This window comes from Grammomys surdaster, unplaced genomic scaffold (assembly GCF_004785775.1).
Source record: "Grammomys surdaster isolate TR1022 unplaced genomic scaffold, NIH_TR_1.0 125849, whole genome shotgun sequence".
NCBI classification, from domain to species: Eukaryota; Metazoa; Chordata; class Mammalia; order Rodentia; family Muridae; genus Grammomys; species Grammomys surdaster.
In genome coordinates this window covers 2,007,435-2,025,429 of record NW_021620675.1, presented here as the reverse complement: position 1 = coordinate 2,025,429, position 17,995 = coordinate 2,007,435, and the positions used below count along the sequence as shown (strand labels likewise).

General features: G+C 43.8%; 1 protein-coding gene across 2 annotated transcripts in view; it reads left to right on the top strand.

Moving 5' to 3' along the window:
- The first annotated feature begins 16,253 nt into the window (after positions 1–16,253).
- Positions 16,254–17,995, top strand: part of Ctss (cathepsin S) — a 28,452-nt gene continuing 26,710 nt past the window's right edge. For both annotated transcript variants that reach the window (XM_028789765.1, XM_028789764.1), the window contains exon 1: positions 16,254–16,384. In XM_028789765.1, the coding sequence (XP_028645598.1) occupies positions 16,359–16,384 (26 nt within the window). In that variant the 5' untranslated portion in view covers positions 16,254–16,358. The remainder of the gene's footprint in view (positions 16,385–17,995) is intronic.

The following is a 17,995-nucleotide window of genomic DNA, read 5'->3' as shown; positions in this document are numbered from 1 at the left end:
TGTTGGTTATAGTGCTAGCCAGTGTTTATTAAGTACTTAATGTGTCCTGAGAATGGTAAGGTTCTGGAATCAACTGGACCTCAGAAGTCTCTAAAACTGCCTGTGAAGCTGGACACAGTGGTCTGTGCCTGTGGCCCAGCACTTGAGAGCCAGAGACAGAAGGATGACAGCGGTAAGTGACATGGATTACCTGCACCTTCTGAATCTAGGTTTCCTGAAGTTGTTTTGGTTTTTGTTTCATTTTTATTTTATTTTATTTTATTTTGTTTTATTTTATTTTATTTCTGAGGCAAAGTCTCAAACAGATAAGACTGTTTTCTTACTTACTAGGTACCTGAGCTTAACCATGAACTGGGCTCCTGGACAAAGCTTTTTTTTTTTTTTTTTTTTAAGAAAAACAAATCAGTCTCATGTGTAGCGATTGCTGGCCTCAAAATCAAGATCCACAGACTGGGATTGTAGAGTCTTCTGGGCACCATGTGCCAGGCTAAAGATGTACTAGTCGTCATTTTCAGACTCCTCCTGCTCTGGCAGTGGTTCTGTCGCCATTTTCAGACTCTTCCTGCTCTGGCAGTGGTTCTCTGTCTTTCTGAGACTGTGACCCTTTAATACAGTCCCTCATCTTGTGGTGACCCCCAACCATAAAGTTATTTTTATTCCTTCATAACTCTAACTTTGCTACTTGTATGAATCATAATGTAAATATCTGTGTTTTCCAATAGTCTTAGGTCACCCCTGTGAAAGGGCCCTTTGACCCCCTAAATGGTTGAGAACCACTGTGCTAGAGCATAAATTAGCACTACCTGTTTTTCTGTTTCTACAAGTACTGCTATCCCATAGGGATGAGTTAACTGTTACAGAATATTCACTGTCATGTACTCTTGTTTAAAACATTTTAAAATTTAATATAAATGTTTTACCTGCATGTATGTCTATGTACCATGTGCATGCCTGGTGACCACACTGGACAGAAGAGAGTCAGATACTCTGGGACTGGAGGGTGGATCCTAGGAGTCAAACTTAAGGCCTTTGGAAGAGCAGCCAGTTCTCTCAACCTCTGGGTACCCTCTCCATCACCCCCTGTCATACACACTTATTTCCTTCTTTGTAAACCCCAACCCCACTTTTTTGTACTGTAAGTGGACATGCCAGGTACAAAGGTGGTTGCACACACCTTTAATCTATGACCTCTGAGTTTGAAGCCAGCCTGGTGTCTATAGTGAGTTACAAGACAGCTGGGCTACATAGTGAGATCCTGTCTTAAGCCTACCCACCCAAAAATATGTGGCCATATAGTAAGTTATATTTAAGCCTAAAAGGATGAAAAAGATAGTTCTCAACTTCAAGAATGTCGTGGGCTGCTAGGTGTGGTCATGCCATGTGCCTGCAGGTTTAATTGCTTGAAAGGCTGAAGCAGGAGTTCAAAGCAAGACTACTCAAAAAACTTCTAGAGCATAAATAATACTGCAATGCTAAAGTAGTTTGTGGTGCACACATCTGTGATCTCAGCTCTCAGGAGGCAGAGGCAGGTGTGTCTCTGTGACTTCAAAGCCTGCCTGATTTTTATAAGAAGTTCCAGGAAAATCAGGCCTATGTAGAGAGAGATGGCCTTTAAAAAAGTTTGAAAGTTTGAAAACAGTAAAAAGTAGAATGGTAATAAATACAGACAGGAACAGCCGCTGGTAGCAAGGATGGTATATAGCTCATAACCAAGTAAGCCACTGACGTACTGGATTTTAGATGGAGATGTTAATGAGTGCACAAAGAATGGGTGAAAGGTCGCATGAAGCTGAAGGCTCTGGGGGACTATTAGGGCTGGTATGACTGACAATCCAAAGTGCAAAGGAGGTAGGAACAGGAAGTAGAGGTGACTCTGGCAGCCTTGCATGCTCAGTGTGTACCAGAACACAGCCCACTGGCAGTTGGTGTGCTTCAAACATTTTTGAGGAAAAAGTCATAATCAGATTTGTATTTTAGTAATATTCCTCTAGCAGTTGTGTAAACAAGAGATGATCAAAAAGAGGAAGCAAGCCAGGCGGTGGTGGCGCACGCCTTTAATCCCAGTGCTTGGGAGGCAGAGACAGGTGGATTTCTGAGTTCGAGGCCAACATGGTCTACAGAGTGAGTTCCAGGACAGCCAGGGCTATACAGAGAAACCCTGTCTCGAAAAACCAAAACAAAACAAGAGGAAGCAAGAGACTGGGGGAGGGTCTTCTTGTGGGACATTATTCCTGGGGACATACAAACACCTATTCAGCCCAGGTTGGAAACCAATAATAGACACAAGTCCAACTTGGTGAGCCAATGAGTTTTATTGGGGTTACTTGGAGGAATATGGGTGAGGGATTACTTACAGGAGCAGAAATTATCAAAGACACCTGCACCAACAGATCCCACCCCAGCATGGGTGACAGCTCATAAAAGTTGAAAAACTGGACCTCACCGCACAGCAGGTTGCAGAGTGCTTTCCAGGCAGCTCAGCTTGTCTGAGTGTCTCCCGTTGGTCCTTATTTCACATATGTGCTTAAAGAGTAAGGGACTAGTACAGCTGGTCAGCTTCAGGGACTTCCTGAAACTGTTAACTTGTTCACTTTCTGATCCAGCAGGATAGAATGTTTTATCTTTTTAAGAACATCCTGAGTCTTTTAAATGCGCTTCCTTTGGAAAATGGAAGGTTTTAATCTCAGAGAAAACTGCTACGTAAGCCCACATCTGTGGTCTCTACGTCTGCTCTGCTGTTCCTCAAAGAGGGGGAGGATCACTCATCAAAGGACAGCTCCAAAACCTTTCCTAAGTTTAGGCTTAGCAGATAGGGAAGATACAAAATTGTATCTCAGTTGAAGCAATTAGTGTCCCCAGAGTGTGTCCTGTTGCTGAGCTGTATCTTCAGAGGGACTTTTTCTTTTTTTTAACCTGAATGTGTTTACTGATTGTTGAAGACAAGCTAATAGAATACCTGATTCCCTATTGGACAAATTTGTACAGAATTCTTTTCCCTTGTTCTAGAATTTACTTCTGCCTAAAGACTATCCTTTAGATACTCTGTTTTTAAATTTTAAATTTAAAAATGTGTGTGTCTATGTGTGAACATCTCAGAAATCAAACTCAGGTCTTTTGGCTTGGTAGCAGATAGTGCTGAGGTGTCTAACAGGCTTCATGCAAGTTTCTTGATAAGCATTTTTATGGGAAGTTTGCCTTTTATTACATTTTAGCTTGTTAAAATGGGGTTATTTCTAATACATTTTGTAATTTTCTTTTATTTGTATATTTGAAATGAGTATATTTGTATATGGGTATATTTGTATATTTGAAAAGTCCTGATTTATGTCTCATAGTCAGCTACCTTATTTTGATTTCTTTATCAAGTTTCCAATTGATTCTTGTTGCAAGATATTTGAACCTTTTTCTACTTAGGGTGTGGCTCAGCCCTTAGCCGTGCACCTTTAATCCCTCTGGCTGGAATGCAGGCGTGCTGTTAGTGCTCGCCTTTAATCCCTGTGCTTCAAACATTTTTGAGGAAAAAGTCATAATCAGATTTTATTCCTATTACTAAAATGTTTGAAGCAACAAGTAGTTTGTAAATGGAAACACCCATGTTTGAAAGTAATGTCTAATTGAGAGGCAGAAAACGTGACAGAATAGGAAAGAGACAGTACAGGAGAAGAGAGTACAGTACAGGGAACTGTAGAGTCTGTGCAGGAGAGTTGAGAGGGAGAGGAGAGCAGCAGAGAGGGAGGAGGCATGTCACCAGTAGAGTTTTACAGAGACATGCTGGAGAGAACAAGCTAGACACAAGTAAAGATTACTGGAGTCAGTTTGAGGCCAAGCTAAGCAATTCAGAGGCCAAACAAAAATCTGACTTGAATTAAATCAGCTTGGAAAGGAGTTTGATCCGGAACAGCAGAGTTGAATCAACCAGCCAGCATTCAGAAAGAACTAGGAAGGGTGAGCTGATTCAGCATTCAGTCTCAGAGGCTGAAAACATTCTGGGCCTAGGTTAGATTGTACAGAGGCTAGATGCTTCTGGGACTAGGCCTAGGTCAGCAGACAGAGGCAGTAAGCCTCTGAGACCACAATTAATATCTAGGAAATAAAAGATACTTTTACAGATTCTCTTTAATTTTTTTAGTATGTAAATGTATTTACCCAGAGGTAAATATTACCTGTTTTATTTTTTTTAATTTGCCTTTAGTTTCTCTCCTGTGTATTTGCATTCCTTCAAAATGATGGTAAGTAATGGAGGTAGTAAATTTTGACCAGAAACAACTATTTTTGTAGGAGCAGTGAGTCCTACCGCAGAGCTGCTCAGGAGCTGGTGAGGCGGCCTGAGGCGAGCACTGCCACCACCCTGCCTGATGACTCCAACTCCGTCCTCGAGACCCACATGACGGATAAGAAAACTGATTCCTGCCTGGTGTCTGATTCACAAACAGACACAATGAATAAGTAAATGTAAAAAAAAAATTGGAGAAGTACATATTTATTTAGCTCCCGTTAAACAAATGTTACTTTCCATATTCTAGGTTATAACTAATGTTCTAATTAGTAGTTGATATTCTGACACAAAGTTTAAAATAGTTTGTCAGACCTTTTAGTGCTTTGTTGGGGTGGGATTGCACAGGTTTGGATGCACATTCACTTGTGTATGTGGGAGGTCAGAGGTCAATCATATATGTTATTCTTCAGATGCTGCCTGTCCTTACACAGTGTCACTCACTGGCCAGGGACTCTCCAAGTGGGCTAGGCTGGCCAGCCAGTGGGCACTAGGGAATTTCCCATTCTGCATCCTTAGCATTGGGATATCAGTTACCACCCATGGCCCTAACCTTTAAAAAAACAAACAAACCAAAAATCTGTTAAGGTTTTTTTATTCATGTATATGTGTGCTCTACTTGCATGCATGGTACGTAGGGAGGTCAGAAGGTGGCTCTGAATCCTCTGGAACTAGACTTACAGACAGTTGTGAACTGCGACATGGGTGCTGGGACATGAGCCCATGTTCTCTGCAAGAGCAGCCACTCAGCCATCTCTCTAACCCTGCTCCCGACTTAAAAATTTTTTTTGTTTTTGTTTTGGACTTAAATTTTTTTTTGTTTTTGTTTTGTTTTGTATTTGTTTTGTGAGTATGTGTATTTGTGTGAGTGCACGTTTGCAGAGTTCAGAAGGTGTTGGATTCCCAGAGCTGGGGCTGCAGGCAGCTGGGAGCTTCCTGATACAGGGGCTGAGAACTGAACTCAGGATCTCCTGCAAAACAGCAAGCGTCTCAACTACGGGGCGGTCTCTCTAGGCTCCCCAATTGTTTGTTGATATCATTTATTACTTAGTCCATTTCTGAATTTTTCTCCAGTTGCTTAAAAATACTTTTTCACTGTTAGTTACTTCAAGTCAGCATCCAAGCTGCTTCACACACTGTTTAAATATTGAGTTGACTGTAGGGTTGGCAAGATGGCTCAGCAATGAAGACACTCGCTGTCAAGCCGTCCCAGGACCTACACGGTATAGCGATCCCTCCAAGTTGCCTTCTGACCTCCACACACACATTGTGGTATGTGCACACCTTTACACATACACACAAGAAACAAATGTAACTTTTGAAGAGTTTGCTCTGTTTTTTAACAGCCACCTACTCCCACCCTCCCTGTACACATATTTTCCCCTCTTCCTATGTTGGGAGCACAAAGGTCCCTATGCTCACAGATAAAGCACTGGGAAACCAGGAATGTTAAACATGCAGGGCTGTCTCTTTAACAGGAGACGTGTATAACCTGTCTTTCCACCCAGAAGGCTGGACTTGGGGTGGTTAATAACCTGGTGATGTGTGCATTCTGAAGAGCGAGGCCACACCAAGCTCCCACAACCAGGACCAGAAGCGGGATCCTCTGCTAGTCCCTTAACATAACACATGTGGTCTCTCTCTAGAACCCATCTTCATGGATGCTGTTTTTCTAAATTGTACTGTATGCTTACTATAAACCCCCTGGGTCAGACTCTACAAGTTTGAACTAACATTGGCTAAGTGAGGTTGAGACACTTACCTCCTGTGGATTGTTACTTTGCCAGCCCTGGCTTTTGCTGTCACCCCCACATTCATTGATTTAATGGCTAGTGATTTTATTGATCCACAAAAGCAGTTTGATTAATGGCTTCCTCTTTGTGTCCAAGGACCCAATGCTCATTACTGTAATCTGAACTGGTTCTCATGATCTTCACAGACACAGTGAGAAAGAAGGGAAGGCATACAGATGATAATAGCATGCTCTACATTTAATTACATGGGCTTTATTGAAACCAGAAGGTCTGTGAGACTTTAGTATTGTTTATTTTTTGACTGGAGTTTCTGACTCCTCTGCCACTGGAAAACTTTCCTGAATCATGAAGAGGCTTTGTACTTACACTCTGCTTGTCAGGACTGTGGTAATCCAGTCCTTCGTTTTGGTACTTACAGTGTTAAAGACTTTCTTTCCTGAGACTTTTAAATGATTTGTTTGTGTTTTATTATAATGTGTGTGGGTGGGGCTGGGAGAGTGCAGTACCCTAAAATGCCAGAAGAGGGCACAAGATCTCCTAGAGGTCGAATTACAGGCATTTGTGAGCTAGAATCCAAAATCTGATAGAACTTGGATAAATTCATTCTGCGGAACCATCTCTCCAGCCCACTGAAGTAATTTGTGTGCGCGTGCGCGTTTTTTTTTTTTTTTTAAAGAACCCGTTTCTCTGTGTATCCCTGGTGGTGCTGGATCTCACTCTGTAGACCAGGCTGGTCCCGAAATACACCTGCCTCTGCCTCAGGAGTGCTGGGACTAGAGGGGTGTGCTACCACTGCCCAGCCGGATTTTTTTTTTTTTTAATTTTTAAATAGGTTCTAGCTCTAGCTCAGACTGATCTAGAACCCACTGTATAGCTCAGGCCGGCATCAAACTTGTGGTGATTCTCCTATCTCAGCCTCTCCAGTGCTGGCATGCGCCATGATGCCTGGCCTATGGATTTATAGAATAAAGTTACTCAGTTTTGTGTTTTGTTTTGTTTGTGGATGAAAGGTCTTATGTATAGAAAATTCTAGGAAATGCATCGAAAAACAATCAGAACTAATGCAATGAGCTTGACATAGCTTCAGGACCAAAAATCAAGATATAAAATCAGGATATTTCTTTTTTAACTAACAAACTGAAAATGAAATTAAGAAAACAACTCTGTTTAAAGTAACATCCAAAATAATAATGAAAAAAAAAGAGCACAAAAGTTACATTCTCCAAACTACACAATTTTGTTTTAAAAGGCTAAGAAAGGCTGGGTAGGGCAGAAGGCATTTGCAGTCCCAGCACTCAGGAGGCAGGGGCAGGAGGGTCAGTGTAAGATGGAGGCCTGGATGATAGAGAGAATTCTGGGACAGCCAGGGCTATATAGTAAAATGGCCTGTAAACGTAAAATTAAAAATAAATAAATACAGACAACCAAGAAGACCTCAAAAAAAAAAAAACCAAAAAACAAAAAACAATAGGTGTAGTTCATGTGTCCCAGCACTTGGCTGGTTGAGGCAAGAGGATTGCTGCAAGTTCAAGGCTGGCTTAAACTAAATAGTGAGCCCCAGGCTAATCTGAGCTATGTAGCAAGATCTTATCTTTTTTTTTGGGGGGGGGGGGGTTGAGACAGGGTTTCTCTGTGTAGCCCCGGCTGTCCTGGAACTCACTCTGTAGACCAGGCTGGCCTCGAACTCAGAAATCCGCCTGCCTCTGCCTCCCAGGTGCTGGGATTAAAGGCGTGCGCCACCACTGCCCGGCTAAGATCCTATCTTAAAACAAACAGAAACTCTGCTATATTCTATTACATGTATGAACTTTGAAAAAAATGCTAGTGAAGCAAGCCAAGCAAAACAGACACTGTGCTTCCCCACACAGCAGACGTTCAACAGGGCGAAGTCAACAAGGAACGGAGCGCACCAGGTGTGAGGAGGAGACAGTGGGCTGAGGGCTGCTGCTTAACAGGAACGTGGGGGGATGGAGAGATTGCAAAGAGGGGGAGTCTGGCTGTTGGGGGAGGGGGAAGAAGCTTATTGTAACTCGACTTGCAATTCTTTTTTTTTTTTAACCTAAAACTACCCTAAAAATTGTCTACTTTGTAAATGGTTTGTAAATGGTGGCTATTTGTTTTTTGAGACAGGATCTTTGATATATGTATCTCTGGCTGGCCTCAAACTCAAAATTGCCCTGCTTTCAGCCTCCCAGGGCCTTAGAGTATGGAGTGCTCCCCACACCTCATTTTATCACGTGATTTTAATGTAAAGTTGATCAAAGACACTCTTCTCCCTCCACTAACTACGTATTAAACTTATCCTTTCCATCTGTTTGTTCTATTTACTCTGTGCGTGTCCCTTGCGTGTGACTGTAATATGTAGGTAAGTGCATGTGTATGCATTACATGTGTGTGACTGTAATATGTAGGTGCATGTGTGTGTCCCTTGCATGTGACTGTAATATGTAGGTGCATGTGTGTGTCCCTTGTGTGTGACTGTAATATGTAGGTGCGTGCCTCCATGTACAAGAAGAGGCCAGAGGGTGACACCAAGTGCTTTCCTCTATCTTTATCCACCATATTCTTCTAACAGTTTATCTCACTGCACCAGAAGTGTATCATTTCTGCTAGGTTAGTTAGCCAGCAAGTTCTTAGGATCCACATGTCCCCACCCTGAAATGCTAGCGTTACAAAGACACACGGCCACACCTGGCTTGTTACATAGGGCCTGGGATTCAGACTCAGGGCTTCATTGTCTCAGAACAACGTTCTTAACCGTTGTGTGGCTCCCCGACCTCCCGAGTTATCCTTCGTAAATCCTCTATGCTAAGCCTGCAGCATTTTCACCTCTCTTCCGTATGTTTCTTGGAGGGAAGGTAGGAAGTGAGCTATTTTATTATGAAAATAATGCCTGTTATTAAATTCCCATACAATTGAATAACTTAACAAAGATAAAAAGCAGCCACTGTACTGTCTGAAAATTCAGACTCTTTCAATTTTTTTTATGGGAGACCAGCTCATGTTTACTTGTAATATTTTAAAATTGTACAAGTTTTTCTGTTTTTTTACATCTTCCCTCCCACCCAATAAGCAGACTCTTCAAATGGCAGGAAAACATCACCAATCACAGGTTGAATGGTTTAATAAGTTCACCCCTTTGGCTCCTATATGATGCACCCAATATTCATTAAATCACCAGAGGGACCTGGCAGTGGCCAGCAGTACATTTCAACATCAGCGTTAAGAAGTTCAGAAGTGTGTAGCAATGGAGGATGGGGAACTGAGGGTAGCAACCAGAAAGTTCCGGATGCCAGGAAAGCAAGAGCCTCCCAGGACCTCACAGGGATGACATTAGCTGAAACACCTCACAAAAGGGAGGGAGAACCTGTCGAGACTATATCCAGAAATTAGCCATGGCCACCCAGTTGAGGAATGGGGCCACTCACCTATCTCCAAAAGTTTAACCCAGAATTGCTTCTGTTTAAAGGAAATACAGGGACAAAGAACAGAGCAGAGACTGAAGGAAAGGCCAGAGACTGCCCCGCCTGGGGGATCCATCTCACATGCAGACACCAAACCCAGACACTATTGCAGATGCCAAGAAGTGCTTGCTGACAGGAGCCTGATACAGCTGTCTCCTGAGAGGCTCTGCCAGACCCTGACCAATACAGATGAGGATGCTCTCAGCCAATCATTGGATGGAGCACAGGGACCCCAATGGAGGAGTTACAGGAGGGACTGAAGGAGTTGAAAGGGCCTTATCTGGCATCAGTGGGAGGGGAGGCCCTTGGTCCTGGGGAGGCTTGATGCCCCAGTGTAGAGGAATGCTAGGGTGGTGAGTCAGAGGTGGGTAGGTGGGTGGGGGAGCACCCTCATTGACACAGGGTAAGGGATTATGGGATGGGGGATTGCAGAGGGAAACTGGGAAAGGGAAGGGGAAGGAGGAGGAAGAGGAAGGGGAAGGAGGAGGAGGAGAAGGAGAAGGAGGAGAAGGAGAAGAGGTTCAGACCCTCTGAGTGTTGTGTAATGCAGTGGCCCATGCCCTGAACTGGTCCTACCCTATAGCTGGGGAACTTTAAATGTACTGGTGAAAAAAAGCTGTTTTCCCTCCAAGGGGAAGAAAGAAAATGAGAGTCTTTTAAAATTAAGTGAAGTTCCTCAGGAAAAACCTGAAGCAGCTGTTCGAAGGCTATGAAGCAGAGAGGTGATGACTTCAAAAGTCTGCGGGGACAGAGCGCCGTGGCCCTGCCGCTGTGGCCCTGCAGTGAGGCTTCCTCTTTCTGCTTTCGCTTCCCTCTCAGTTGTTCTGGGAACTTTTCCTCATCCACAAAGCACCATGTTCTAGTGTTCTGCCTGGCGATGCTTCTAGATCACTCTAGTTAGATCAACATGGAATAAGCTGGTGTGCACCATTTCAGGGGAATCTACTGTACAAAATCCAATTTGCTGCCGTGGAATGTTCCAGAATCATCCTTTTCCTTTCTTCTATGCCCACCCTCCTCTCCACCCTCTTGCCGCCAATTCCCAGGTGCTGGGATCACACTTTGTATGCCCAGAGCCACTTCAGATCTTATAAGTTGTCTGGGAGAATGAAATGACACTGTGTGGAACAAGGTCCTACGTTGGGCTACAGTCTTGTCAGGCTCACAACATCACAGATGAGGAAAGAGGAGTAAGGTCGTCAGGGGAGATGCTTCCTGCAAGTTCTTCATGTGAATCTTCTGGAGAGAAATTAAGGAAAGGGGGAAGCCAGTCTTGATAGGAAGAGGCAAGAATGACAGCAAGGTGCACGGCCCCAAGACAGCATGACTACAGCAAAGATGGCATTTACAGGGAAGTCTGTTCTACATTGAGTAAAGTGCTCAAGAATGGGCCAGGTTGTGGGGAACAAGCCTTAAAGCAGGAAGAACGCCTTCTACACAAACTCGAGGGTCTGAGCTCAAATCTCTAGCTTCCATATGAAAAGCCAGGCTGGAAAGTAATACCAACACAATCTGGGACAGAAACAGGCAAATGTCTTTGGGCTTAGCTCCAGGCTCCATTAGAGACCTTGTCTTAAAGGAATAAGGTAGAGAGTGATACAACAAGATACTTGGTGTCCTTTTCTGATGTCTGTAAGCACAACACACACACACACACACGCACACACACTCAACTTTTGAGAAGCTGAGGCAGAAGGACCAGCCTGGGCTATAGAATGAGACCCTGTCTTAAATAAGAAATGAATAAAAAAAAGATTGCTGCTGGTGCTGGGAAGATGGCTGAGATGACAAGGGGCTTGGTGAACAATCCTGGGGAACAGAATCTAGACCTCAACACCCATGTTCACACTGGGTGTAGAAGCCTATACCTTTAGCTCTAAGGCACTGGTTCCCAACCTTCCTAACGCTGTGACCCTTTAACCCAGTTCTTCATGTTGTGGTGACCCCAAATTATCTTTGTTGAGACTTCATAAGTTTGCTACTGTTATGAATCTTAATGTAAATATCTGTGTTTCCCGATGGTCTTATGGGACCCCCGTGAAAGGGTCGTTTGCCACTCCCCCAGGCTGCTCTAAGGGAGTCAGTGTCCTCTTCTGTCTTCAACACAGGCCCACGTGCACTGTGCGTCTATTTAAACCACACACAGATGAGGAGAACATGATCAAAATGTATGAAAAATTTTTTCCCATTTTTTTTTCTCTTCCTTCTTCAGCCAGAGCTCATGTACCCAAGCTGGTCTTGAACTCACTGTATAACCAAGAATGACCTTGAATCCCTGATCTTCCTGCCTCCACCTCCCATTTTTTATCTTGGTAGAAATAATTTCTTTACCCTTGTCCTGCATTTTTGTTAACTTTACACAGGCTATAGTCATTCTGGAAGAGGAAACCTCGACGGAGAAGATGCTTGCAGCAGATTGACTCGTAGCCCTGCCTGCGGTGCATCTTCTTCATGGATGATGGATGGGGGGCGCTCAGCCCACTGTGGGCAGGGCCAGCCTGGGCTGGTGGTCCCGGGTACTATAAGAAGGCAAGGTGAGCAAGCCAGTAAACAGTGCTCCTCCATGGCCTTCATCAGCTCCTGCTTCCTGGTGCCTGCCACACATCCCTCAGAAGTGGACTGTACTGTGGAACTAGGAGTGGAAATACACCCTCCCCTCCCAACGTGCTTTTGGTAATAGTGTTTTATCCCAGCAATAGAAACCCTAGACAACGGTCACTTCACACCAAGGAAATGAACCATGTATGTTAGGGTGTGTAAGTGCATATAGAGGGACTCAACACTAAAAGCCCCAATCCCGCCCCCCCCCCCCACACACACACACACACAAAGAAAGGATAAAATTAGGTCTGTAGGGCTCAGGCAGTGAAGTGTATACCTCACCAGCCCTAGGAACTCGGATGGGACCACAGAAACCAAGTAAACGCTCTGGGCACAGTGTCATACTCTCGTAATCCCATACTCGAGGGCAGGCAGTGGTATTCTGGGGCTCACCTGGCCAGCAATCTAGCCTCACTGGTGAGAGCCAGTCAATGGGAGACTAACCCAGAGGAGGACAGTGTTTGTATGGATTGTGCTGGAGGTTGTCCATGGACCTCTGTATGCACACTCACACATGCACCCCTGCACACACATGAGTACACACACGAGAGCAAAATACCCAGACACACAACAGAAGAACAGAGACAGTGTGCTGTGGTTTCTGTGGACTCAGCAATTATCTTCCCTTTGTACTTCCTGTCTGTCGCCTGAGAGCAGTGCTTTCCCAATATGCCTCTGTGGCCTCGGGCTTGTTTTATGTCAGCACGTCGTAAATATCATTACTGGATCCATCTATTTGAATACTTTAGTTTCTTTTAAAATTGCAGAAAGAGATCTGGAGAGATGAGTCAGTACATAAAAGCACTGGCTACTCTACCAGAGGGCCCAGGTTTGATACCCAGTACCCATATGGCAGCTCAAACGAGTCTGTTACTTCAGGTCTAGATCTGAAGTCCTCTTCAGACCCTTTGGGCACTACACACAGGTGAACAAAACATCTATATGCATAAAATAGAAATAAAGCTTTACTTTAAAAAAAAATGCAGACTTTGAGAAAAAAACTGCAGAAAGCTACCAGAATCATTGAGAGTCAAGTCAGTCAAATGTAGAGATTATTGTGTAACTGTGACTTTGTTATCCAAAACACACAAGGAAGGCCGCTCATGCCATGACATTGACAGGGACACTGTAATTTGCACAGATGGTACTAGGGACCCGTGCTAGGAGAGCTGCTGCTGCTCCTGCTGCTCCTGCTGCTCCTGCTGCTCCTGCTGCTGCTGCTGCTGCTCCTGCTGCTGCTGCTGCTGCTCCTGCTCCTGCTCCTGCTGCTCCTGCTGCTCCTGCTGCTCCTGCTGCTGCTGCTGCTGCTCCTGCTGCTGCTCCTGCTGCTACACTGCAGTTCTGAGCAGAGGGGGTTTCATGGGCCTAGTTCCTCAAAGGCTGATTCCAAGAATGAAGTCTTGTTTACAGGTGTGCCTGACAGGCAAAGCCTAAGCCATAAGTCTGGGCCTGAACTGCAGCGGAGCCTTAGACATACTCAACATGGAGGAGTAAACTTTGTTTTGTTTTGTTTTCTGGTTTTTCAAGAGAGAGTTTCTCTGTGTAGTCCTGGCTGTCCTGGAACTCACTCTGTAGACCAGGCTAGCCTCGAACTCTCGAACTCAGAAATCCGCCTGCCTCTGCCTCCCAAGTGCTGGGATTAAAGGCGTGCGCCACCACTGCCCGCCAGTAAACTTTGTAATGTGGGAACTTCTCCAGATGGAGACATGAGGATCCGTAATTCATGGCCAGATTCTGCTACATAGTATGGTCAAGAAAAGTCTGGGCTACAGGGGATCCTGTCTGAAAAAAAAAAAAAAACGAAAGGGGGAAGCAGGAAAGATGGCGGTTATAGGAGCATGTGCAGCTCCTGCAGAGAGCCTCAGTTCCCAGGACACACATCAGAAAGGTAATAGACCCCTTAACTTCAACTCCAGGGGATCTGACGTCCTCTTCTGGCTCCAAGGACATCTGGACTCATGTGAACATCTACACAGAGACATCCACATATACATAATTAAAAGTAAAATAGATCTTTCAAAAAGAAAAATATATGCATTTAAAAATATGGTGGTCAGGTTAGATGTCACCATGGTTTGTGCCTGTGCTTCTTTACCATACCTCTTTTAAAAATATACCCACGAGGAGCCACAAGATGGGCTGGCAGGCAAATGCACTTGCTGCCAAGCCTAAATTCAGTCCCTGGAACACACATGGTTATAGTAAAGGATCTTCAAGTAGTCCTCTGACCTCCACATACACACTATGACACAGATTCCCCCCCCACACACAGGATAAATGTAAAAAGCAATAAACATTTGAAACATTTTCATATGAAACATATTACATATAATAGCTAGGAATTATTTCAAAATAATCTGGGTAATGAGAAGATAAATGAAACAAGTTGGCAGTTACAGGAAATTGTTGAAACAGAGTAATAGTTTCATAGGAGTTCCTTATCTCACTGCTTTCTTGTTTTACCTTTTGAGGATGAGGTTTTATGTAACCCAGGCTGGCCTGAGACTAGCAAGGTAGTGAAGGCTGGCCATGAACTCTTGATCTTCATGCCTCTGCCTCCAAAACGCTGGGATGGTAGGCATGCTATCTCTGGCCATATTTCCACTTTTACACATGTTTGCATCTTTTTAGATAAACAAATTTTTTTTGAGACAGGTTGTCCCAAAATGTACTATATAGCCCAGGCTAACCTCAGTCAACCTTTCTGGCAGTCTCATTGGTGAGTCTCCACATACATGCTTTGGCTTTATATTTACTTATTTGTATTTTACATGTATGTGTGAATACCTGAATGTATGTAGATAGCGGGAGTCTGAGGAGACCGGAAGAGACCATTGGATCCCCCAGAACTGAAATTCCAGATGCTTGTAAGTCACCAAATGCATTCTGGGAAACAAACTTAGGGCCTCAACAAAAGCAGCAAGTGTCCTTAACCACTGAGCCATCTCTCCATCCCTGCTTCCTTTTTAGCAGTCTTATGTGGCTTGGGTTGGCCTTAAACTCTTGATCTTCCTGACTCCAATTCTGGAATTACAGACATAGTCCTTGTCAGATTAAAATGTTCTAGTTCAATATTTTAAATTTTCAGTAGAAAAAAAAAATAGGAATAAGAAAAGTGAAAAGAGCCGGGCAGTGGTGGCGCACGCCTTTAATCCCAGCACTTGGGAGGCAGAGGCAGGTGGATTTCTGAGTTCGAGAGTTTGAGGCTAGCCTGGTCTACAGAGTGAGTTCCAGGACAGCCAGGACTACACAACACAGAGAAACCCTGTCTCGAAAAACCAAAAAAAAAAAAAAAAAGAAAAGAAAAGAAAAGAAAGAAAGAAAGAACAGTGAAAAGATCAATGGAGCACTGTGGGAAGGTGCTCAGAGTGTACGCCACCACCAGAGACCGCTAGCCAGAACATAGTAAAAAACAGTGATTAAGATTCAGATTTTAAAACTAATAGTTTATTTTACCCTAGCTGCACCTAGAAGACCACAGTGCCAGTTGGATGTATATTCTGGTGTGGGTAAGTATGTGTATGCATGTGTGATAACTGCATGTGTAACTGCATATGTGTATATGTATGCTTGTGTACACGTGTGTATAACTGTGTGATAACTGTGTTGTATGTGTTTAGCTGTGTGTGAGATTAACTGTGAGTATGTGTGTGATAACTGTATATGTGTGTATTTGTATAACTGTGTGTGAATGTGGGAGATAATGGTATGTGTATAACTATGCTTGTGAGAGATAACTGTGATAGAACCGTGTGTATGTGTATAACTCTGTGTGTGTGTGATACTTTGAACCAAAACAAAGGAACGGCTGAGTGTGTATTAGACACAATAAGTCATATATGGCTTGTGTTAAAGGATAAGACAGGGTTTCCTAGGGAATCACGAAGGGAGCTGAGATTTGAGGAGCCTGATCCAAATGCCTTTACAACTAACCGTTTCCATCTCAGGACTGATGTGAATGAAATGGACCACCAACATGACACAGGGTTGGAGAACTTTGTCCTGCTCTCTGCTGAGGTTAGTCTATTGACAGCCTCTGCCAGGGAACCCTCTGGGCAGCTCCTTGCACCCGCACGGTCCCATGGTGAGAAGGGGAGGGCCAGAGGCAGCTGTTCTCGTAAGTCTTTAAATGAAACCGAAATGAAAGTTCACTTCCTCATGGTGGATGCTTCATGTGACAAGCTTCGATTTCTTTTTAGAGTCATTTCGACCAGCCTCCTGCTGCCTGGGACATTTTTGGAGTGAGCACCACACCTCAGGGTAACCATGAGGACTCCTGCCCACACTGCCATGTATGTACTGTCTGCTGTTTTTGTTTTGTTCATATATGGTCTTAAACATTCTCTGTCTTCTCATCAGCGAGGCGGCTGGGTTTTTTAAATCTTTGCTTTCAGGAAGTAAGCTGAAAACAAAAATCATGCCGCCCATTCACCTCTTGTTTTTCTGATTAGGAAGTCTGTCTGAGAGATTCCTGTTGGCTTAAATCTCTACGATGAGATTTAAACCTGGGTTACTCTGAAGCATGATCTGAAGGCTCACACGGTTAAAAGGATTCAGTTTCAGCCAGGCAATGGAGTCTCACACCTTTAATCCCAGCACTCGGGAGGCAGAGGCAGATGGTTCTCTGAGTTTGAGGCCAGCTACAGCCAGGGATACACAGAGAAATTCTATCTCAAAAACAACAACAATAACAACAACAATATAATAAATTCACTTTCAGGCGACTACTGAATTTCTGTTAAATATAGGAACAGAATGGGCATCAGCTGTGTCTTTTAGAGACTGGGTCTCACCTCTTAAATTTGGCTGCCTTAGAACTTGATATAAAGATCAGGCTGGTCTCAACTTACAGTACTCCTCCTGCCTCACCTTTGCCTCCTGAGAGCTGGGATCATAAACATGAGCTACACCTGTTGAGAAACCTGTTTTTGGATATCTGATTTGTTGGGGAGAAATGTGAAAAAGGAAAATAACCCAAGGGTGTAAAAATCTAAGAACTGAGTTGTCCTTTAGCTTTCTCTAAAGGCGAGCCGATGTTTATCTGATAGAGAGAGTGGAGCTGCTTGGTTGTTGGTATTGACTTTGGTGTTCCCACTCAGGCCAAGGGCCTCACCCATACCAGGCAAGTGCCATACTGTGGAGCCATGTCCCCAGCCCTGTTTGTTGATTTTGGAGATCTGTGTTGCCTAAACAGGCCTTGTTGAAATAGTCCTCCTGCCTTGGCTTCTTAAGATGGGACTATAGGTATCCGCACTGTACCTGGCTTATTTTTGAAACTAAATTTTAACTGATATAAGAAAGGAGAACAATTATATGTATTAATGAGGTACAATGTAGTGTTGCCGTATACACACATACTATGCTATGGTGATTTAAATATTTAAATATCACTTAAGATAGACATATGTCTTCATTAGGTGTGTTTCTTTTTTTTTTTTTTTTTTGTTTTGTTTTTTGTTTTTTCGAGGCAGGGTTTCTCTGTGTAGTCCTGGCTGTCCTGGAACTCACTCTGTAGACCAGGCTGGCCTCGAACTCAGAAATCCGCCTGCCTCTGCCTCCCAAGTGCTGGGATTAAAGGCGTGCGCCACCACCGCCCGGCTTAGGTGTGTTTCTTTAAGAAAGGAGAAAGGGCGGCTGGAGAGATGACTCCGCAGTTAAGAGCGCTGTTTGCTCTCTCAGAGGTCAAGTTCAATCTCCAATGACTACGTAGTGGCTCACAGCCATCTACAGTGCGACCTGATGCCCTCTCTGCCATGCAGGAATACATACAGATAGAGCACCCATCTCCATTATAAATAAATAGAAAGAAAGAAAGAAAGAAAGAAAGAAAGAAAGAAAGAAAGAAGGAGGGAAAGAAAGAAAGAAAGAAAGAAAGAAAGAAAGAAAGAAAGAAAGAAAGAAAG